General features: G+C 45.8%; 1 protein-coding gene across 1 annotated transcript in view; it reads left to right on the top strand.

Annotated features, from left to right (window-relative positions):
• The window catches only part of astn1 (astrotactin 1), a 3,287,998-nt gene that overhangs the window by 2,064,321 nt on the left and 1,199,556 nt on the right, over positions 1-24,121 (top strand). Inside the window, exon 13 of the mRNA XM_085982255.1 lies at positions 23,003-23,107. Coding sequence (XP_085838381.1) covers positions 23,003-23,107 — 105 coding nt within the window. The remainder of the gene's footprint in view (positions 1-23,002; positions 23,108-24,121) is intronic.

Genomic DNA, 24,121 nt, shown 5'->3' with positions numbered 1-24,121 from the left:
TTTGGAGCAGGTGCTAACTAGGCTGAGAGAACGGGGCCTACGAGCAAATCGCCCCAAGTGCGAATTTTTCCAGAAACAAATATCATATTGTGGCCACATAATTAACGAGGAAGGTTTGCATAAGTCACCTGAAAATATTGAAGCGGTCATAAAAGCCCCAGCACCTGAAAATGTCTCACAATTAAGGTCGTTCCTGGGATTGATAAATTACTATCATAAATTTTTACCGAACTTGTCAACTGTTCTGCACCCTCTTAACGAACTGCTACAAACAGGAGTAATTTGGAAATGGAGCGAAGACTGTAAACGTGCCTTCCATAAGTGCAAAGGCTTGATCACGTCCAAGGAAGTTTTGGCTCATTACAACCCATCACTGCCAATCAGACTGGCGTGCGATGCATCCCCTTACGGCGTAGGAGCGGTATTATCGCATAGATTCCCTGATGGCTCGGAGCGGCCGATAGCTTTTGCGTCAAGCTCATTGAACTCAGCTGAGCGTAACTATGCCCAAATCGACAGGGAAGCACTCAGCCTGGTATGGGGAGTGAAAAAATTCAACCATTACTTACACGGACAAAAATTTACCTTGTTGACTGACCATCAACCCCTCGTCTCCATATTCAACCCTAAAAAGGGTGTTCCCATTATGACAGCACAAAGGCTACAGAGGTGGTCCCTTTTCCTAGGGGCACACCAATACGACATAGAATACAAAGGATCAAAACAGCATGGGAATGCTGACGGTTTATCGCGCCTACCGTTGCCAACGGTAGAAGAGGCCCCTACAGTGGACCCAGTGGAGATGTTCCACTCAACCATAGTGGAATGTCTACCAGTAACAAATTCTGCCATGGAAAAGGAAACGAGAAATGACCCGACTCTCTAACGAGTCTACGATTTAACGGTGAAGGGATGGCCAGCACATGGCGAACCACTGTTGCCAGCATTCTCGCAAAGAAGAGAACAGCTGTCAGTATGCCGAGGAACCTTAATGTGTGGATCCAGAGTGGTAATTCCACCCAAACTCCAGGATAAAGTGCTAAAGGAGCTTCACGAGGGGCATTTGGGTGGAGTGAAAATGAAGAACCTAGCCAGAGCGTTTGTGTGGTGGCCAGCTATCGATGGAGACATCGAAGAAATGACCAAGAGCTGTCTAGGATGCCAGAAGGTCCAAAACGCCCCACCACAAGCCCCTCTACATCCATGGGAGTGGCCCTCATCTCCATGGCAACGGGTACACATTGACTTTGCTGGTCCATTTATGGACTCAATGTTCTTAATCGCGGTTGATGCACACTCCAAGTGGCCGGAGGTAATAAAGATGTCCTCCACCACCACAGAAAAAACCACCACAGTATTAAGGACCATATTTACCAGGAATCGGCTGCCTGAACAGATCTGTTCTGATAATGGACCACAATTTGTGTCCGAAGAATTCAGGAAGTTCTTAAAAAACAATGGGGTTAAGCACTACACGTCCGCCCCATACCATCCCGCCACCAATGGATTGGCTGAAAGGTTTGTCCAGACCTTCAAGAAGGCCATAAAGGCCATGGGTAATGAAGACATAAATCTACAGCATAAGATAGATAACTTCTTGTTTGCATACAGGAGTGCCACACATGTGGTTACAAACCAAACTCCCACCATGATGTTCTTCAATAGAAGCCTAAGATGCCGGCTGGATTTGATCAAGCCAAACATCAGAAGGGACGTGGAGAACCGGCAATTTCAAGGCATGAATGAAAGGCCAACTAGAACCTTCCAGATAGGTCAACAAGTTTTGGCCCGGGACTACCGTACCGAGAAATGGCAGCCTGGAACTATTTGCACACGACTAGGATCGCTGATGTATACTGTGGACATTGGAGAAAGCATAATAAGGCGCCATGCTGACCAGATCATAGAGTCATCCGAAAAGGGACAACCTACACCACAACTCTATACACCTAATGATGAAGCAGAGATACCCATGGTATCTACCTCCGATCCGGTGATACTGGAACCAGATGAACCCGACACTGGCATTCAAGCAGAATCGACCTTGCCAAATGAACCTACTACACCACCAAAAACTACTACACGACCAAGGCGTTATCCGGACTGAGTCAGGAAGCCTCCAGAGAGACTGACTTATAATTGATTAACTGCAGCAAATGTGTAGATTATTGTTCTTGTAACATGTTAATTAATGATTACTTAAAATGTTATGTACTGGTTGTCTAAAAGGGGAGGAATTGTGGTGTATGTGCCTTTAAGAGCCCCCTGTGTACTGTAATGCCGGTAATGGCCACTCGGGCTATATAAGCCTGTATATTGTCTTGTATCTGTTAGTTCACCTCCAGACTTTGTTCAGTAAACACCTGCGAAACCAACTCCTGCATTCCGTGTCTCCATTAGCACACGGACACAACAATATTGAATGGCGGAGCAGGCTCGAAGGGCCGAATGGCCTACTCCTGCTTCTATTTTTCTGTTTCTATGTTTCTATGACCAGACTTTTCAATCAGGACAATAGCAGAGCAGAGAGATTTTCATCCCATTTGTCTGACTTTGAACTGGTTCTGTTGTCAGATCCTACAACCTATGGATAGGCTGAATATACTTTTAAAATGAAACTATTCGAGAATTGTGCATAATTCTGCTTTTCTTCCACTTTGTTGGTCTATTTAAATGTCTTTTTCACTTGTAAATGTTGATCATTACACCGGAGGGACAATAAGCTCTTCTGCGAAAAAGCAGGAATATGATTTCTTTTGAAAAACCACAGGCGTCCATTTAATTCAATGCCTGCATCAATTTAAGAGCATAAGAACATAAGAAATAGGAGCTGGAGTTGGCCATTTGGCCCCTCGAGCCTGCTCCGCCATTCAATAAGATCATGTCTGATCTTCTGCCTCATCTCCACTTTCCTGCACTATCCCCACATCCCTTGATTCCCTTAATATCCAGAAATCTATCGATCTCTGCCTTTGAATATACTCAACAACTGAGCTTCCACAGCCCTCAGTGGTAGAGAATTCCAAAGATTCACCACCCTCTGAGTGCAGAGATTTCTCCTCATCTCAGTCCTAAATGGCTGACCACTTATTCTGAGACTGTGGCCCCTGGTTCTAGACTCCCTAGCCAGTGGAAACATCTACCCTGCCAAGCCCTGTAAGAATTTTCCATGTTTCAGTGAGATCACCTCTTATTCTTCTAAACTCCAGAGAATATAGTCCTAGTCTACTCCATCTCTCCTCATAGGACAATCCCCCCATCCCAGGAATCAGTCTGGTGAACCTTTGTTGCACTCCCTCTATGGCAAGTATATCCTTCCTTAGGTAAGGAGACCAAAACTGTACACAATACTCCAAGTGTAGTCTCACCAGGGCCTATATAATTGCAGTAAGATATCTTTACTCTTATACTCAAATCCTCTTGTAATAAAGGCCAACATGCCATTTGCTTTCCTAATTGCTTGCTGTACCTGCATGTTAACTTTCAGTGATTCGTGTACAAGGACATCCAGGTCCCTCTGAACACCAACATTTCCCAATCTTTCACCATTTAAAAAATACTCAGCTTTTCTAATTTTCCTACGAAAGTGGATAACTTCACATTTCTCCACATTATATTCCATTTGCCATGCTCTTGCCCACTCACTTAGCTTGTCTATATCCCCTTGAAGCCTCTTTGCATCCTCCTCACAACTTACATTCCCACCCAGCTTTGTATCATCAACAAACTTGGATATATTACATTTGGTCCCCTCATCCAAAGATTGATGTAGATTGTGAACAGCTGAGGCCCAAGCACTGATCCTTGCGGTACCCCACTAGTTACAGCCTGACAACCTGAAAATGACCCATTTATTCCTACTCTGTGTTCTGTCTGTTAACCAATCCTCAATCCATGCTAGTATATTACCCCCAATCCCATGAGCCCTAATTTTGTTTAATAACTTCTTGTGTGGCACCTTATCGAATACCTTCTGAATATCCAAATACACCACATCCACTGGTTCCCCCTTATCTATTCTGCAAGTTACAACCTCAAAAAACTCAACAGATTCGTCAAACATGATTTCCCTTTCATAAATCCAAGTTGACTCTGCCCAATCCTATTATTATTTTCTAAGTGTCCTGTTACCACATCCTTAATAATAGATTCTAGCATTTTCCCCACTACTGATGTCAGGCTAACTGGTCTGTAGTTCCGCGTTTTCTCTCTCGCTCCTTTCTTATATAATGGCGTTACATTTACTACCTTCGAATCCACGGGAACTGTTCTAGAATCTATGGAATTTTGGAAAATGACAACCAATGCATCCACTATCTCTATAGCCACCTCTTTCAAAACTCTAGGATGCAGGTCATCAGGTCCAGGGGATTTATCGGCTTTCAGTCCCATTAATTTCTCCAGTACTATTTTTTTTAATTCATACTAATTTCTTTCAGTTCCTCATTCACCCTTGGTTCTCCACTATTTCTGGGAAGTTTTTTGCGTCGTCTTCCGTGACACGTCATCAGCCGGTTTCCTTAAAGGGACCAAGGCTACATTGATTTTGACAGTTCTGCTGTCAGTGTTCTGAGGCATGGCGGTGCTACAAACACTGCACAAAGGTGCATGGCTGCAGCCAGGCTCATGCATGATTCCCTCCATATGCTTATGGAGGGAGTCACAGCACGCAGGGAGACTCTCTTCCCTTCCCATGGGCAGAAGAGACATCCGCAGGTGATCAACGTAGTTTGGTTGCACATTGCACAGCAGGACACAAGCAGGGATGTGGTCAGGAGGACCAGGCTGCAGTGGCGTCAACCTTTCAATGACCTAAGTAGATCACGAAACGTTACTGCAATGCCACGCTCCCCACTTCACCCTGCTGTGCCACTCATCGCATCTCCATCACTCTGCCTTCCCTACCCTATTACTGCACATCCTTACTTACACCAACTTACCTTACACCTCCACGCATCCCTCTCTATCTACATTATCACTTCCCCATCTCACTAGCTACCCCTCACACTCACCCTCATCCTAGGCCAATCATACCAACTAACAACACACAAGGGCAGGCTCTTGAGAGGTTTAGTCAATGTCCATGTGAAGTTTCTGGTAATGTGTTGTCAAATATTGAAATCTATATTTTCAACACTGCCCCTTATTGGACAGATCCGTGCGCACCTTGAGAAGTGTCTTACTGAGTTCCAGTGAATGTTGAGACATAACTCCCCACCCCCACCGCCTTTCCCCTTCCCCCCCTCCCACCGCCTTCACCCCCCCGCCCGCCCCCCCCCTCCCCCACTGCTATAGTGATGAGTGTGCATGGAATGGCTTGGATATTAAAGGGATGCTTCATGGTGCTGGTGTGGGATGGTGTCAACGTGGTGCATCATGTGGCAGCCAGGGTTTGCAGCGTCAAGTGAAGAAAATCTGGCCATGGTGATGCCATTGCTGGCCTCCCGGGCAACAATGTTGTCAGGGGCTGATGCCCTGTGTCTTGTGCAGCATCAGGTGATGGCGGAGAAGTTTGGTGATGTTGTTGCTGATATTGTTGGTGATGTTGGTGTTGGGGCTGATCGTGAAAGGATTCAGAGGACCAAGGTGTGATTTTTCCAATGGCACCAATGTTGCTGCAATAGATGGCAGCTGCAGGTGAGATGACAGAAGCGATCTGTCAATGGTGAGAGAGGTTGTTCCAATGAAGTGGCACTGATTATACAGTTGGCTCTAAACACTTGCAAGCTAAAAAAATCTCTATATGTCTTACAAATGCAGTAACCAACAGCTTCTGCGCTTTGAAACTGACCATCTGCAACATGGCATCCTCTGTACCACTTCTGCAGGTGTCTGCTTATCAGATACATCAAAGCAGACTCAAATCATGCCAGGGTGAGCTGGCGTGTTCCCCAAGTAGCGGGTACCCCGGAGGGTGCATGTAAAATTGCAAGGTAGCCTCAAAATAGCATTACATTGGCTGTTAACAAGCCATTTAATGACTCAATTGTCTCACCCACTGCTTGGTGTCGGGTCACCTGGGAGACTCGCATGGAGGTAGGTTGACAGCGGGTTTCCTACCTGCTATCAATCTTTGCTATTTTGGCAGCAGACCCGCCTCCAAACCCGCCCTCTGAGCACCGGCAAAATCCAGCCCAAAGTATTTGTTTAATTTCTCTGCCATTTTCTTATTCCCCATTATAATTTCTCCTGTCTCAGCCTGTAAGGGACCCACAATTATTTTCGCTAATCTTTTCCTTTTTATATACCTATAGAAGATTTGTTGTCACATGAAGTACATCAAAACATAACTGAATCTCCCTGTTCCTGATCATCGCACATTAATCTCAGCTGAAATTGCTTGGGAATGGAGGCATGAAGTGAAACAGTCAAATCAGATGCATACAATGCGATTTAAAGACAAAATCACAGTGATATGGTGATACATGGTCTGCATTGCTGACATTTAAACAGGATTCCTGCTGTCTGAATGGAGCGAGATGTTCCAAGTCTGATAAGATAGCATTCACAGCAGATTGTAAACTTGTTTTTATGATGTGTTAAGTGCAAAGAATTTGAAGTGTCCCCAAAAGCTCTGCCAGCAAGCGGGCTGCCTAGTCTGAAACTGAGCCATGCAGAGCCAGGAGGGTTTGATCCCTGACCTGTGCCAAATTACTCATCTCAGCTGCTTGGTATGTTGCAGTTGTCTGCAGGGCCTGTGGGGAAGACCAGCATGCATAGAAGTCTAGCCTATCATAAATTAGCACTTTTTGGAGAGGATGATAAAGTACCAATCTACCAATTTTAAGTCTTGTAGCAAGATTTGAAACACTAATATTGGTTCAGTTGGAGCACGTGTCACTTTCATTTATATAATAATATAACTGTGCACAAGGCTCATTAAGGCCATGGAACATAGTCCCAATCATTTTCTGAGCAGTTTCACTAGAATCCTGCTGTAGTTACACCAGGGGATCCAACGGAACGGCCGAGAAAATTCAGCCCATGTGTATTTAGCAGTCAGTGAAATAATGTAGTCAGTGTGCTCATATATTCACTGGGATCATTCAATCAATGTGATCCCTGGTCAGTGGAAGCAATATAATTTGGTCAGTGGGATTATTTTGAAAGGAAATATTTGCTGGCTTTTTTTTGGCTTGGAATGCAAAGTGAGCAATTGATGCATCAATCGTATAGAGCTTTGGTCACACCCCCTCTGGAGGACTGCGTTCGGTTTTGGGGCACCAAACCACAGGAAAGATATATTGGCCTTGGCAGGGGTCCAGCGCAGATTTACCAGAGCTTAAAAGGTAAAATTATGAGGAGAAGTTGCTACAACTTGGCATATTCTTTCTTGAATTTGGAAGGTTGAGGAGTGATCTAATCGAGGTGTTCAAAATGATAAATTGTTCCGATCGGGTAGATGGAGGCATTTTCTCAGCTGGGGGAATGCAGGACAAGGGGGCATCATCTTAAAATTAGAGCTCAGCCTTTCAGGATTGCAATTAGGAAGCACTTTTTCACGCAAAGGGTAGTGGAACTCTTTTCCCCCAAAAGGCTGTGGATACTGGGTCAATTGAAATATTCTTGACTTGAGATCAATAGATTTTTGTTGGATAAGAGTATCAACGGAAAAAAGGTGGGTAAATGGAGTTGAGGTGCGGATCAGCTGTGATCTAATTGAATGGCAGAACAGCTCAAAGGGCGGAATGGCCGACTCCTGTTCCTACGTTTAAACTCTGTGCTCAGTGTATCTATGTCACCAACAGAATTGGATTGGTGTACCTGGCTGCTGTACAGTTTACACCAAGCACATTCAATTATTATACATGTAAAATTAAATGCAGATGGGTGGGACACATTCAGGACTGCAGTGTGGCTCTTAAGAACCACACATCTGGATTTTGTGCCTGTACTTTGCACTGAGAATGTAAAAGAGACAGTGATGTTAGGAATGATGATTTGAGGTGCTGCAGTCATTTGTTTACTGAGCTTGAAATGAGTATAACCACACTTAATGGATTCTGTCGTGTTGCACTGCACCATACCACCAGAATCAGCAGTGCCCAGGAAATATTCAAAGCATAGACTGCCAACTCATTCAAGTAAAAGGAGCTGTGGTGTTTGTGAGGATGCTGTGTGCTTCTATACAATTCCTGCACTCCTGGCTGGCCTCCCACATTCTACCCAATGTAAACTTGAGGTCATCCTAAACTCGGCTGCCCGTGTCCTAACTTGCACCCAAGTCCCGTTTGCCCATCACCCCTGTGCTCGCTGACCTACATTGACTCCCAGTTAAGCAACACCTTGATTTCAAAATTCTCATCCTTGTTTTCTATAGTAATCTGGGATGTAATGTTTAAGTTATCCACCAGATGGAGCCAAATATTAAGGGTTCACATTCACCAGTATTTAAGGTCATGTATTCAATGTCCTGGTACACCAGTTAGTACGGTAATGTGGCATTGCATTATGGGTATGACTCAGAGGTTCATCCTCCATCTTGGCTCGTGCAGTAAGAATTATGTGCCTGGCTTCCAGCTTGTAAGAGCTATGTCTCTCTGCTACACCGTGTAAATAAACAGTTGGGTTTGTTCCTAATATCTCGCTTCTCTCAGTTTCTGACCTTACCACTCAGATATCACATTTTCAAATCCCTCCATGTCCTCGCCCCTCCCTAACTCTGCAATCTCCTTCAGCCCCACAACCCCCCCAAGATATCTGCACTCCTCTAATTCTGCCCTCTTTAGCATCCCTGATTATAATCGCTCAACCATTGATGGCCGTGCCTTCTGTTGCCTAGGCCATAAGCTCTGGAATTCCCTGCCTAAACCTCTCCGCCTCGCTACCTCTCTTTCCTCCTTTAAGACGCTCCTTAAAATCGAACTCTTTGACCAAGCTTTTGATCACCTGCCCTAATTTCTCCTTGTGTGGCTCGGTGTCAAATTTTTTGTCTTATAATACTCCTGTGCAGCGTCTTGAGCTGTTTTACTACGTTAAGGTGCTATATAAAATCAAGTTGTTGTTGTTGTAGTTTTCAGGGAAAATTGTAGCTGTATACAGAAAATACTGAAATGTTGAGAACCTACAGGGAAATGAGAGAGAGCGGGAGAGTGAGATTGTGTGTGTGTCTATGTATCCTGCTGCCCCATTAATAGCCCATTAACATTGTAATGATTTTAAAACTAGGACTTTACAAGGTCCATGAAACAGAACAGGCAGTATATCTATGCATCCTCCATTGGGATGCTACCAGGCATCACCAAATGAGCAGTTTCACAGAGGTTATTTGTTAAAATGGTGCTCCAGGGTTAATGAGGTGCACCAGTCTTAACCAGGCGGAACGACGGTTATTTTACTTTTTTCGCAAAATAGTGGAACGGATTAATTGTTGCTGTCCTTTTCCTGGTCTGGTTTCAATCACGTGGGCAACCAGGGAGAAAGGCATGAGAAACCCATTTATCAAATAGATGGAAAAGAAATTGTACCTGATATCCTGATGGCTCAGTTTGTAATTGCATTGCATGGGGTAGGACTGAGGCATGCAGGACCTAGGTTCAATCCATGCTTTATGTTAAGTTAGCTGACGTCAGTTCAGGCACCAATATTAATGTCACAGTTGGTCTCGGCGCCTCTGATCGAGTAGGAAGGGAAAAATATTGAGGTTTTCACTCCGGATTGTTGTCCAGTGACTCCTGTTGCAAAGTATGTTTGTGCGGATGTGGGATGAGGACAGAAATCAGGCTTTGCTGTGGTGCCTTCTGTGCTCACCGTCAAAGGTCACGCATGAAAAATGGCCACTCCGGTAAAATACTGGATGGCTAGGAGCATTTCTGGAAAGGTTTCTAATGTGAATCCACTCTTTCAGGAAAGGAGGGGAGAAAATTGGCATTAAAAATATGCAGCTTAAAGGACGAATTTGATTATGACTTGGGACAGCAGACTAGTGATTATGGTACTGGACCGCCAACCCAGAGGTTGAGAGCTCAAATCATAGAAGTTAAAACATGGAAACAGGCCATTTGGCACAACCAGTCCATATTGGTGTTTGCCCTCCATGTCAGCAAGTAGTCCTAATTTCCCTGTCCTCCTTATTTCCATATCCCTTTATCTCTTTTTCCTTCATCTACCTAGCCAATCTAACCTTGAATTTTGACATAGTTTCGGCCTCAACCTCTAATCTTGGAAGTGATTTCCACAGCCTCATAACTCTTTGTGAGAAGTTGCTCTTCTGAATTTTTTTGTTCTATATCTTTTACATTTAGTCTTGTATCTATGGCTACCTCATTCTAGCTCCCTCAACTATTGGAAACAGGCCATTTGACACTGCTTCTATCTACACTACCTCCTCCTTGAACAATTTTAAGCACTTCCATCATATTGCCTAGTGTTGTTCAAATGAAAAAAAAAACCAATTTTTCAAGTCATTCTTTGTATTTGTATTTCCTCATAGCAGACAGCATCCTAGTGAATCTGTGCTGTGGCCTCTCTAAAGTCTCAATATCCTCCCTATAGTGTGGAGCCCACTACTGCGCATAATACTGTGAGGTCTTGTTCAGGTTTTATATAAGATCATCACTAACTCATGGCTTTTATATTCTATACCTCGTGTTAAAACCTAGAATTCCACTTTTTTTTTATTAGCAGCCTTATCTACCTGAGGTGTTGCCTTTAACGTCCTGTAAACCTGTACCCCTAAATCATTCCGGTCTTTCACATCAACGAGCCTACTTCCATTCAGAGTATAATTACTGCTATTTGTTTTACCAAAATGCATCATCTGGCACTTACTGAATTGTATCTGCCACTATTTAGCCCATCTTATCAATATGCCTATGCAGCTTCCTTTGGTCTTCTAAAGAATGAACTGTACCTCCTTTTTTTGTATCAACTGCAAATTTCAACACCACTCCCTCAAGGCCTGAACCAAATCATTCACATACACTGAACAGAAGTGGCCTGTAACTGAACCCTGAGGGACACCATTACCCACTTTCAAGAACCCCCACTACTAGCCAATTTTGAATCCAGTTTGCTATCTTCCCCCTAATTTCATACTCGTTTAATCTTCTCTAGTAATTTCCTGTGTGGTACCCTTTTCCTAAAGTCCATGTACATGACATCCACTGCATTTACCCCAGCTACTATGTACTACGGGCCACAGCGAAAAATCGCATAGACCTCCTCAGAAGACAAACACGGGACACAACCAACAGAGTACCCTTCGTCGTCCAGTACTTCCCCAGAGCGGAGAAACTACGCCATGTTCTTCGTAGCCTTCAACATGTCATCGATGACGACGAACACCTCGCTAAGGCCATCCCCACGCCTCCACTACTCGCCTTCAAACAGCCGCCTAACCTCAAACAGACCATCGTTCGCAGCAAATTACCCAGCTTTCAGGAGAACAGCGACCACGACACCACACAACCCTGCCACAGCAACCTCTGCAAGACATGCCAGATCATCAACACAGATACCATCATCACACATGAGGACACCACCCACCAGGTACATGGTACATACTCATGTGACTCGGCCAACGTTGTCTACCTCATACGTTGCAGGAAAGGATGCCCCGGAGCATGGTACATCGGCGAGACAATGCAGACACTGCGACAACGGATGAACGGACACCGCGCAACAGTCGCCAGGCAGGAGTGTTCCCTCCCAGTCGGGGAACACTTCAGCAGTCAAGGACATTCAGCCTCCGATCTTCGGGTAAGCATTCTCCAAGGCGGCCTTTGAGACACACGACAACGCAAAATCGTCGAGCAGAAACTGATAGCCAAGTTCCGCACCCATGAGGACGGCCTCAACTGGGATCTTGGGTTCATGTCACGCTACATGCAACCCCACCTGACGTAGGGTCATTCAGACTCGAGTCATCGTTGGCTTGTTCTCTCTACACAGATGCGGCTGGACCTGCTGTGATTTCCAGCAAAAAAAATGTTTTTTGTCTTTTTTTGTTTTTCATACAGACCCCAGCATCTGCAACATTTGACCCCTTGTGACCCCACCTGATTGCTCTTTGATGTAATGTTTTCCTGACTAACCTGTTTGGACACCATTCACACCTTTGATTGCTGTGATTATCTCTCTGCCGAGGTGTGATAAATGGCAGTTGGAAAGATTACCTGTAAACATCTGACATTATTCTCTGACTATATAAGCTGTGTCTTTATGCATTTCTCCACTTCACCTGACGAAGGAGCAGCGCTCCGAAAGCTTGTGATTTCAGATAAAGCTGTTGGACTATAACCTGGTGTTGTGTGATTTCTTACCATGTATGTGACCTCCTCAAAAAATGTTATGAGGTTTGTCAAGCACAATAGTCCCATTTTAAATCATTCCTGGCTACTTCTAACTATTTTCACTTTATTTAGATACATGGTAATTTCATCCTTAATTAAAGATTCCAAAATTTTCCCTACCACAGATGTTAAGTTAACTGGCTGGTAATGGCCTAGATTAGATCTGCCTCCCTTTTTAAAAATGGGGACTACATTGGCCACTCTCCAATCCTCAGGCATACATCCACACCAAATAGAAACATGAAATATTATTTCTCGTGCTTTGGCAGTTTCCTCCCTCATCTCTCTCAGGAACCTTGGATGCATCCCATTGGGCCCTGGAGCTTTGCTCTCCTTTAGCCTAACATATGTAAAATTTTGCTTTTATCCATCATAATATCGCTCAACTCACTCTCAACTACTTCAGGATTAGTACCCACTCCAATATCATTCTTGTAGTGTATGTGCTTTAAGTCAGAACTACTTTTTACAGCTCCTGTATACTGTAGTACCGGCAGTGACCACACCTGTATATAAGCTGTGCGCATGCCTCTGTACCCCAGTCTAGAGATTACCCTCCTCCAGTAAAGACCTGTTATTTGTTTATGTACAGCATCCGTGTAATTATTTATCCACTGAAGCACGGATCTAACAGTGGCGATGAGTGTTGATGTGAATCTACCTGCAACATTAAAAAAAAATTAAAAAATAGTCGAGTCCAGGAACACGGGCGTCGACCGCGAGCAACTGCCCAGCAGTCAGGCAGAGATCCAACTTCGCTGGGGAGGCTGTGGAGAGCCGGGCTTGGTTCCCCAGCCACAACGAGCAGTAAGAGACCGACGACAGGTCCAGAGCAGACCCTTCCCGAGCAGCGGCGGCTGGAGCTGACCGACGGCAGAGAGAGTCAGGCAGCGTCGACGGGGTAAGAAAGAGGGTGAAGAGAGCAGGTCGCAGCCGGGGGTTGATCACCGAGCGGCGTCAAGGAAAAATACTGCAAACCGGAGAGAGAGAGGGTAAGAAACAGCCGGGTTCGAGACTGAGCGGCGTTGACAAATATCAAGAGAAGAATGCGCAGAGCACAGCCAGGGATCACGGGCAGATCAGGGTCCACGGGGTGAAGCAAGGGGAGATGCCATTGAGCCACGGAGAAGCAGGGAGAGCGCGGGAGACGCCATTGAGCCGCGGAGAAGCAGGGAGAGCGCAGGAGGCGCCACTGAGCCGCGGAGAAGAAGGAAGAGCGCGGGAGACGCCATTTTGCGAAGCCGCAGCGGAGAAGACGGGCGAGCGCGGGAAGGAAGGAAAGCGCGGGAGACGCCATTTTGTGCCAGCGGAGAAGAAGGGGAAGCGCGGGAGGCGCCATTGGTGATAGTTAACGCACAACCAAGGATGCTGAAGAGTGGCAGTATCTCTACGTTCGACAATGAAGTCGAAGATTGGGCGACATATGTGGAATGTATTGAGGTGTACTGCAGGGCGAATGAAGTGCCAGATGCTAATAAAGCACTGGTTCTGTTAAATTCCATGGGTGCAAAAACTTATGGGTTACTGCGAAATCTAATAACCCCAGAGAAGCCGGTGAACAAGAATTTTGAATGCATCATAGAAATCCTACAGGACCACTTAAACCCCACACCCCTGCTGATAGCAGAACGATTTAAGTTCCATAAAAGGAACCAACACAAAGACGAAAGCAATGCTGAGTACTTAACGGAACTGCGCAAGCTATCGAAATACTGTCAGTTTGGAGCGGGACTAGCAGACACGTTAAGGGACAAGTTTGTGTGTGGGCTACAAAGTGAAGGAACCCAGAAACGGCTTCTATCAGAAAAGGACCTTACGCTGGACAAAGCTTTCAGTATGGCAGTATCACACGAAGCAGCCGCAAGGGGCGCTGCAGAGATACAACAGAGACTGCAAGAATATGGCACCAATGAAATGACCTATGGAACAGGGAAGTGCTATCGCTGTGGCAGAACAACACATGACCAGAAAGATTGTTGGTTCAAGGACCAAGTGTGCAGACAGTGTGGGAAAGCAGGACACATAGCAAGAGTCTGTAGGTCTGGGAAGAAAACCAACAGTAAGAAATCTCCACAGGAGAAGTACAAAAAGGTACACCAGGTGATGGACAGTGGTTCAGACGAACAGAAAAGTGACACAGACTCCGGAAGCAAGGAGCTGGGTTGTCTGAAACTACATAATGTAACCGAAATGGAGGATCACCAGACTATCTGGGTTACACTCAAGATAGACGGAGTCCAAGTGGAAATGGAATTGGACACAGGGTCAGCTCTAACAGTCATAAATCAAAGAGACTACAAGCGGCTATTTTCACACATACCCTTGAAAGCTACAGAGATTGTCTTGAAGACGTATACGGGGCAAAAAGTCTACCCCAAAGGAAAAATAAGGGTGAAAGTGACATATAAAGGTCAGGAAATACCTAAAATGGATATATATGTATTGCCAAATGGAGGACCACCACAGCTAGGACGTGAATGGATCCGGAAGATACATTTAGATTTGCATTCCATACAGGCACTGAAGGTGGAGGCCAAAAAGGATGACGACGTCACACCTGGACAACTGTCAAAAATGCTAACTGATGCAAAAGAAATGTTCCAGGAGGGACTAGGAACACTAAAAGGAATAACAGCAACAATTAAAATAGAGGATAATGCAAGCCCAAAGTTTCTGAAGGCCAGACCAGTGCCTTATGCGATCAGACCAGCGGTTGAAGCAGAGCTGGAAGGGTTGGAACATTCAGGAGTACTGTCCAAAGTGCACTGGAGCGAGTGGGCTACACCCATCGTTCCTGTAATGAAGAGGTCGTTGAGTAATATGCCTGGGGAACCAAAGAAGGTCTGCATCTGTGGGGATTTTAAGGTGACAGTGAACCCAGTCCTTCACACAGAGCAATATCCGCTTCCATGAATTGAGGATATTTTTGCCTCGCTATCTGGTGGTAAACGCTTCACCAAAATTGATCTAGCCCAGGCGTACTTGCAAATGGAGGTAGAAGAAGCTTCGAAACTTTACCTGACGATCAACACCCATAAAGGTCTCTATCAATACAACCGGCTGGTGTTTGGAGTAGCCTCGGCTCCGGCTATCTGGCAAAGGGCGATGGATCAGGTCCTGCAAGGGATTCCAGGGACCCAGTGTTATTTGGACGACATCTTGGTCACGGGCGAAAATGATGGTGATCACCTCGCTAACTTGGAGAAGGTGCTCGCCAGATTAAAGGAATATGGGCTATGAGCTAATCGCCACAAGTGCGAGTTTTTCCAGAAACAGATCTCATATTGCGGCCACGTCATCGATGAAGAGGGGTTACATAAGTCCCCATACAAGATAGAGGCAGTAGTCAAGGCTCCAGCACCGGAAAATGTGTCACAACTGAGATCGTTCCTCGGGCTGGTAAACTATTACCACAAGTTCTTACCAAATTTGTCTACGGTATTACACCCGCTGAGCACCCTACTGCAAACAGGGGTACCATGGAAGTGGGATGACGAACGTAGATGAGCTTTCCAGAAGTGTAAAGAATTGATCACATCAAAAGAGGTGTTGGCCCATTTCAACCCAGCACTACCAATTCGTTTGGCATGTGATGCATCACCCTACGGTATTGGAGCGGTGCTGTCGCACAAATTCCCAGACGGGTTGGAGAGGCCAGCAGCCTTTGCGTCTCGGTCACTAACCTCAGCCGAGCGCAACTACGCCCAGATTGACAGGGAGGCCCTCAGCCTAGTATGGGGAGTAAAAAAATTCAACCACTATCTGCATGGACAGAAGTTCACCTTGCTGACTGACCACCAACCACTTGTCTCCATCTTTAATCCTAAGAAGGGCATGCCAGTAATGACTGCACAGCGGTTACAAAGATGGTCCCTGTTTCTAGGGGCGAATCAATATGAAATAGAATATAAAGGCACGAGACAGCATGGGAACGCTGATGGGCTATCGCGCCTGCCACTGCCTACTGTGGAGGAAGCACCAGCAGTGGACACTATCGAGATATTTTATTCGTCGATAATTGAACGATTGCCAGTAACAAACGCGGATATAGAGAAGGAGACCTGCAATGATCCGACGCTGTCACGGGTATATGAATTGACGGTGAGGGGATGGCCAACACATGGTGACTCACTGTTGCCAGCATTCTCATCCAGAAGAGAACAGCTGTCAGTATGCCAGGGGACAGTGATGTGTGGATCCAGAGTGGTGATTCCACCCAAGTTAAGGGAGAGAGTGCTAAATGAGCTACATGAAGGTCATCTGGGGGGAGTGAAAATGAAAAGCCTAGCTAGGGCTTATGTGTGGTGGCCGGGAATCGATCAACAAATCGAAGACCTAACTAAGAGCTGCTTAGGATGCCAGAAGGTCCAAAATGCACCACCACATGCCCCTCTACACCCATGGGAGTGGCCCTCCTCTCCATGGCAACGGGTGCACATTGATTTCGCTGCTCCATTCATGGTCTCAATGTTCTTAATAGCAGTGGATGCTCATTCAAAGTGGCTTGAGGTGATAAAGATGTCTTCAACCATTACAGAGAAAACGATTGCAGTCCTACGGACCATATTTGCCAGAAACGGTTTGCCAGAGCAGATCTGCTCTGATAATGGACCACAGTTTGTGTCCGACGAGTTCCAAAAATTCATGAAAAGGAATGGGGTAAGGCATTACACATCCGCCCCGTATCATCCAGCCACCAATGGATTGGCTGAGAGCTTCGTACAAACCTTTAAGAAGGCGATAAAAGGCCATGTGCGACGAGGAAATTCCACTACAGCATAAGATGGACAATTTCTTATTAGCCTACCAAAACGCGACACATGCAGTTACCAACCAGACCCTGGCCATGATGTTCTTTAACCGAAGGTTGAGATCTCGTCTGGACTTGCTCAGACCAAATGTGCGAAGAAATGTTGAGGACAAACAATTCCAGCACATCAACGAGAAGCCGACAAGGAGCTTCAATGTAGGGCAACCAGTCTTGGCCCGGGACTATCGAACAGAGAAGTGGCAACCCGGAACGATATATACAAGGCAGGGGCCATTAATGTACACCGTGGATGTCGGGGAGAACATTGTGAGACGCCACGTCGATCAGATCTTAGCATCACAGGAATGCGTCAACCCCATGTCTCGAGTACCTGGGGATGAACGCGACATACCGGTAGCATCTACTTCAGACCCAGTAGCAGTGGACCCCGATGAACTACCCGATGAAAGGGGGTCAGAATTGCCTCTGCACCAAGAACAAGAACCTCCGGAAAGGCACTATCCCGAAAGGGTCAGGAAGCCGCCCCAAAGACTGAATCTATAAATGGACTTTTGTTATTGAATGTACATGTAAAAATGTAATTGTTATTTGAATATTAAGGGGGTATTATTAATCTAAAAAGGGAGGAATTGTAGTGTATGTGCTTTAAGTCAGAACTACTTTTTACAGCTCCTGTATACTGTAGTACCGGCAGTGACCACACCGGTATATAAGCTGTGCGCATGCCTCTGTACCCCAGTCTAGAGATTACCCTCCTCCAGTAAAGACCTGTTATTTGTTTATGTACAGCATCCGTGTAATTATTTATCCACTGAACCACAGATCTAACAATTCTCTTTAGTAAAGACCAATGCAGAGTACTTATTAAATACCTACGTCATTTGTTATCATCAACTAAAATTGACAACTCTCTCCTCTCGGGGGGCCCACCTCAATTTTTACTGTTATCCTTATTACATACACTGTTTCTTTTGATGTTTTCTGAACATTTTTCATCGTAATCCCTTTTTTCTTAAAATCTAAAGGAGTGTTTGAGAAATATTCATTATTATTATCATTGTCCTAACACTTTCTTTCAATTTTGGTTGGTTTCTAAACTGTTTATTTACCCATGACATTGTGACACTCTGGTCGCGAATTTGCCAGCGCTCAGAGGGCGGGTTTGGAGGCGGGTCACAGGTTAAAGTCATAATTATTGACAGCGGGTAGGAAACCTGCAGTCAACCCGCCTCCACGCGAGTCTCCCAGGTGTCGGGTCTGTCAGCGGAGAACTGACCCAACACCAAGCAGCGGGTGATACAATTGAGCTAATTAAATTACTTTTTAAGAGCCAATTTAATGCTACTTTGGGGCTTCCTTCCAATTTTACATCCTCCCCCATGGGGTACCCGCAGTTTGGGGAACACACCAGCTCAACCTGGCTTGTGTTGAGTCTGCTCTGATGTATCTGATAAGATGACAGCTGCAGAAGTGGTGTCAAGGATGCCATGTTACAGATGGTCAGTTTCAGAGCGCAGAAACTGTTGGTTACTTCATTTGTAATACATATTGAGATTTATTTAGCTTGCAAGTGTTTAGAGGCAACTGTATGTCCAGTGCCACCTCATTGGAACAAACTCACTCACCATTGACAGACTGCTTCTGTCATCTCAACTGCAACTGCCATCTATTGCAGCAACGTCGGTGCCCTAGAAAAAATCAGACCGTGGTCCTCTGAATCCTTCCATGATCAGCCTCAACACCAACATCACCAGGCACACCAACATCAACAACAACATCACCAACCTTCTCCGCCTTCACCTGATGCTGCACAGGACACAGGGCATCAGTCCCTGACAACATTGCTGCCTGGGAGGCCAGTGATGGCATCACCATGGCCAGATTTACTTCACTTGATGCTGTTAACCCTGGCTGCCACATGATGTGCCAAGTTGACACCATCCCACACCAGCACCGTGAAGCGTCCCTTTAATGTCCAAGCCATTCCATGCACACTCATCACTATAGCGGCGGGGGGCGGGGAATGGAGGGGGGGTGGTGGAAGTTATGTCTCAACATTCACTGGAACTCAGTAAGACTCAAGGTGCGCTCAGATCTATCCAATAAGGGGCCGTGTTGGAAAAATAGATTTCACTATATGACAACACTTAACCAGAGACTTCACATGGACATTGGCTAAACCTCTCAAGTGCCTACCTTTGTGTGTTGTTAGTTGATATGCTTGCAGTAGGATGAGGGTGAGTATGAGGGGTGGCTAGTGAGATGGGGGAGTGATAAAGTAGATAGAGAGAGATGGGTGGAGGTGAAAGGTAAGTTGGTGTGAGTAAGGATGGGCAGGAGAAGGGTATAGAAGGCAGAGTGATGGGGATGTGTTGAGTGGCACAGCAGAGTGATTTTGAGTGTGGCTTTGCAGTAACGTTTCGTGATCCACTGAGATCATTGAAAGGTTGGCACCACTGCAGCCAGCGACCCCTGATGACATCCCTGCTTTTGCCCTCCTGTGCAATGTGCAACCAGGCTGCGTTGGTGTCCTGGGGAGGACTCTTGCACCCTTGGAAGAGAAGAGAACCTCCCTGCGTGCTGTGAGTCCCTCCATAAGCATATGGAGGGAGTCATTGGAGAGCCTGGGTGAAAGCGTCCACCTTTGTGCAGTGCTTGTCAGTGTTTGCAGCACCTCAATGCTGTCAAACACCGACAGAACAACTGTCAAACTCAAAGTTGCCGTGGTCCCTTTAAGGAAACCGGCTGATGACACGTCATCAAATGACGTCATCAGACCCGCTTCCTGTTAATTGGCCGGGAAGCCCGCAGGCCAAGCTTAACAAGGCCAATCAAGGGAAAATCCCTTCGACAGAGCGGCTGCTGCCAGGATCGTGACTGGGACCTGGATACCAGCTCTCCCGCCACCATCCCGCCTCCGCTGGGAAATTCGCGGCCTATGTGCCGTTTCTGTCTTTAATGGAATATATTTATCCTGTAGCTTTCCAATCTCTTTTTTTAATAAACATCCCATTGTTGATCTACAGTCCTGTGTGTCAATTATTCCTTCCACCTCAACTCAGTTAACTCACTCCTCATCATTCTAACTGCTGCCCTAATCCAATCTGGTGTTTTAGTTTTTGTATTTTGCCCCTTTTTGGTTGGATATTAAACCTTATCATATATTGTGGTCACTACTCCCAAGGAGCTCACCCAGATTTAGCTCATCTGACTCATTATTTGAATCACTGACAGCAACTTCTGGATTTCTGTATTTAACTGCGCATGTGCAGACACCAGATGTTGCTTAGTTTCACACAGTAATGACAGCGAATACTGACAGTTTCACCGTTATCACAACTGCAAAATCTGGGCCATGCACCCCCTCTCCAGCCTGCATTCCCTCTTTTACCAATATTGCCACTCCACCTCCTTTCTTATCTTTTCTATCCCTCCTAACTGTATTACATCATATGATTATTTTTCATTCTTGTCCAGTTTGCAGCCAGGTTTCTGTTCATGGGATTACATCTAGACCATCCTGAAAATAATTGCTTCCAGTTCCCCCAGTTTATTTTCCACACTCTGAGAGACGCAATACATGCATTTCAATCTGGGTTTTTTTCTTCAAAACTACTTCTTTTCCCATTTTATTTTTTGTCCACGCTATCCCTTACATTTATTTCAGTCTTTTCTCTGTCTATAATGAGGTCATTTGATTTTTACCCTCTACTCCATGGCCGGAATTTTCCCCATATAAAACGGGTGGGTTTGGAGTGTGGGGGCGGTTAAAGTGTTAAAAATGGGATTTCGACCTGGTCCCACCTCCAACCCGCCCACTTCCGGTTTCGCTGAAGGCGGGATGGGGGGCGGGCGACCAACCCGCTCCCAGGGGGCATTACCTCAATTTAACTATTCCAATGAGGCTGGAAGCCTCTTCCCCATCATTTTGAATTTAACTGCCTGTGGAAAGGGTTTCACACAATTCGTGAAGCCTGGCAGTTAAACAGAGGGCGGGGACTACTGCATCCAGGAGTTAAGTGGTTTTATACCAACCTCCTGGATCCAAGGTCCCGACCATACCCGCCCCGCCCCCCCGCGATCGGAGACCACACCACGAGGCCTCCGATCACCCCCCTAGGGCCCGCCCCCAACCACTAAAACGATGATGATGATGAGGCTGGCCACGATCCTCTGGTGGCCGGCCCCGATCTTCCCTTTCCCGCAGCCATCATCACCCACCCCCCCGCCTCCCCTCTCCGCGATCCCCAACCCCTGCTGATCCTCTAACCCCGCCCCCCACCCCCAGCCCTGATCCCGGCCAATTGCCAAGCCCCTCGCTCAATCCCTCCCCCGGACCGGCCCCTCGCTTCTGAGGCCTACCTGCCCGCAGCCAGCCAGCCTCTCCATCTGGCTGGCTGCGGTCGGGAATCCAATGCCTCGCATTCAAATCAGGCCCTGCCACTAAAGTTGACAGGGCCTGCAGGAAACCCAGTCTCCCAGGTTTCCCCATCCGCCTTAGAGGCCCCCTGCCGAAAACCCGCCTTCCTTGATTAAACCCCAGCCCATATCTCTCTTGTTAAATTGTTTTCTACATGAATATTATTCTCATCTATTTCACCCTTCATTATCACCTGATTCTGGATGGTTTTATATTCACTGTCACTTCCTGATTCACATGCCTCATCGCCTATTTAACTGTTTTGCCACTACTTTAGCACCACCTTCAGATGTAGCCCATTCTTGTGGAATAGCTCCCACCAGTTCCAGAACAAGTGCCAATGCCCAAAGAAATGGAATCCCTCTTCCTGATGCCGCACTTTAGCCATGCATTGATTTCTGTAATCTTCCTCTCCTTCCCTATTTGAGGTGTGGAGATGCCGGTGTTGGACTGGGGTGGACAAATGTAAGAAGTCACACAACACCAGGTTATAGTCCAACAGTTTTATTTGAAATCACAAGCTTTCGGAGCTTGTGATTTCAAATAAAACTGTTGGACTATAACCTGGTGTTGTGTGACTTCTTACATTTCCCTATTTGAGCGCATGGCTGGAGAAGTATTATAGAGATTGCCACCTGTGAAGTCCTGCTCCTAACCTTTTCCTCTAATCTCCTAAATGCAGAACTTCAGACCTTTCTACATTATTGGCTCCCACATGGACCATTCTGATTGGTTGCATTCCCTCGCAAAATCCTTTCCAGTCTATGCAATTTGTCCCTTATTCTAGCACCTGGGAGGAAACAAAGTGTCTAGGACTGTTGGTCTGGACTGCAAAAGGTTGTGGCAGCCACTATTGAATCCCCTATCACTATGGCATTTCTTGCTGTGTTACTAATCTTCATCCCTTGAGTCATCTCTTGTTTTGCTGGTGCCATTGATATTGATTTGATGGCTGTGGCCAGAGTTCTCATTTTCTCCACAGTAGGCGAGAGCTTCAAAAATCCATTTGGGAGCATAACTTGCTCTGTGCACTCCTGTTCTATCCTTCCCTTTCCTGCCTTTCCCCTTCCCTTGGATAGTTACCCGTCTTTACTCTTCCACTGCCTGCTCCCGATCTCTCTCCAGAAAAATGTCTTTCTCTCCCTACCATGGAAAGTTGTGAAACTGAATTCAACAAATTTGTGGACTCGCACATGAAAGATGCTGGATTATTGTAAAAAGCCAATTAGTTCTCTAATGTCCTTTAGGGAAGGAAGCCTGCCACCACTACCTGGTCTGACCTACATATAACTCCAGTCCTAAATTATGTGGTTGACTCTTGGTGCCCTCGAGGTTGGGCAGCAATACTGCTTTGCCAACGTCACCCACATCCTGAGAAGTGTGACAAAAGTAGTTTGGTTTTGTGTTATTATATCTAATATTAAGAATAATGTTGATAATAGAAGAATCCACAATTTTTTTAACGTACTTTCTACAGATGAAATCTTACACTCATTTGTTACCAATTCCTTTTCCCAGGAATGGTTAACTTCAGTGAAGTGACGGGTTATCCCATGGTGCAGCATTGGAAGCTCAAATCCACCCAGTACCACGTGAAGCTCAACCAGAGGACACTTTCTGCAGGTAAGCAGATTCACTGCTAGACTTTATTGTGCCATCAGCCTGGCATTGTTGCTGAGGTTCCACTACACTGAACCAGAAATCTTCCATTCCTCCCTGTTACTGTGTCAACTTTATTTCAAAGATCTTCCAAGTCAGAAATCTGTGGACTCAAGCCCCGCTTCAGAGACTTGACCACGTAATCTCGGATGATGCAACAATGCAGCGCTGAGGGAGTGCTGCACTGTCATTCAGTTAAGATGTTAAACTGAGGTCCTGTCTGACCTGCTCAAGTGGACATAATAGATCCCATGGCACTATTCAAGGAAGAGCAGAGGCGGTCTCCTGGTGTTCTGGCCAACATCTATCCCTCAACCAACATCATTAAAAACAGAAAAAACAACAGAAAATGCTGGAAACACTGAGCAGGTCAGGCAGCATTGTGGATAGAGAAACAGAGTTAACATTTCAGGTCGATGACCCTTCGTCAGAACTGGAAAAAGTTGGAGAAGTAACAGATTTTTAAACAAGTGTGGGGCAGGGAAAGGGAGGAGGGGAGGAAACAACAAAGGGAAGGCCTGTGATAGGATGGAAGGCAGGAGAAATTAAAAGACAAAAGGGATGATGGTGCAAGGCAAAAGGAGATGGTAATGGGACAAGTTAAGAAACAAAAGATGACTCTAGATGAGGTGTAAATGGCGATGGCAGAATCATCAACAGCTGGCATGTGAGAGAAAAAAGGAAACATAGGGGTCGAGGTTATGGTCTGAAATTGTTGAACTCGATGTTGAGTCCAGAAGGCTATAAAGTGCCTAATGGAAAGAGGAGGTGCTGTTCCTCGAGCTTACGTTGAAAACAGATTATTTGGTCATTTATCTTGTTGTTTGTGGGACCTTGCTGTGCACAAATTGGTTGGTGCATCACAACAGTGACTACACTTCAGAAGTACGTCATTGGCCATGATGGCCATAAGGACATGAAAGGCGCTATATAAATGCAATTCTTTCTTGTCTGTAAGTGTTGCATTAGTTTTTATGG

Source organism: Somniosus microcephalus, chromosome 3, assembly GCF_052327205.1.
Source record: "Somniosus microcephalus isolate GS21.2 chromosome 3, FLI_Smic_1.0, whole genome shotgun sequence".
Lineage (NCBI taxonomy): Eukaryota > Metazoa > Chordata > Chondrichthyes > Squaliformes > Somniosidae > Somniosus > Somniosus microcephalus.
The sequence above is the reverse complement of the archived record's forward strand: the minus strand, read 5'-3'. Positions and strand labels throughout refer to the sequence as shown.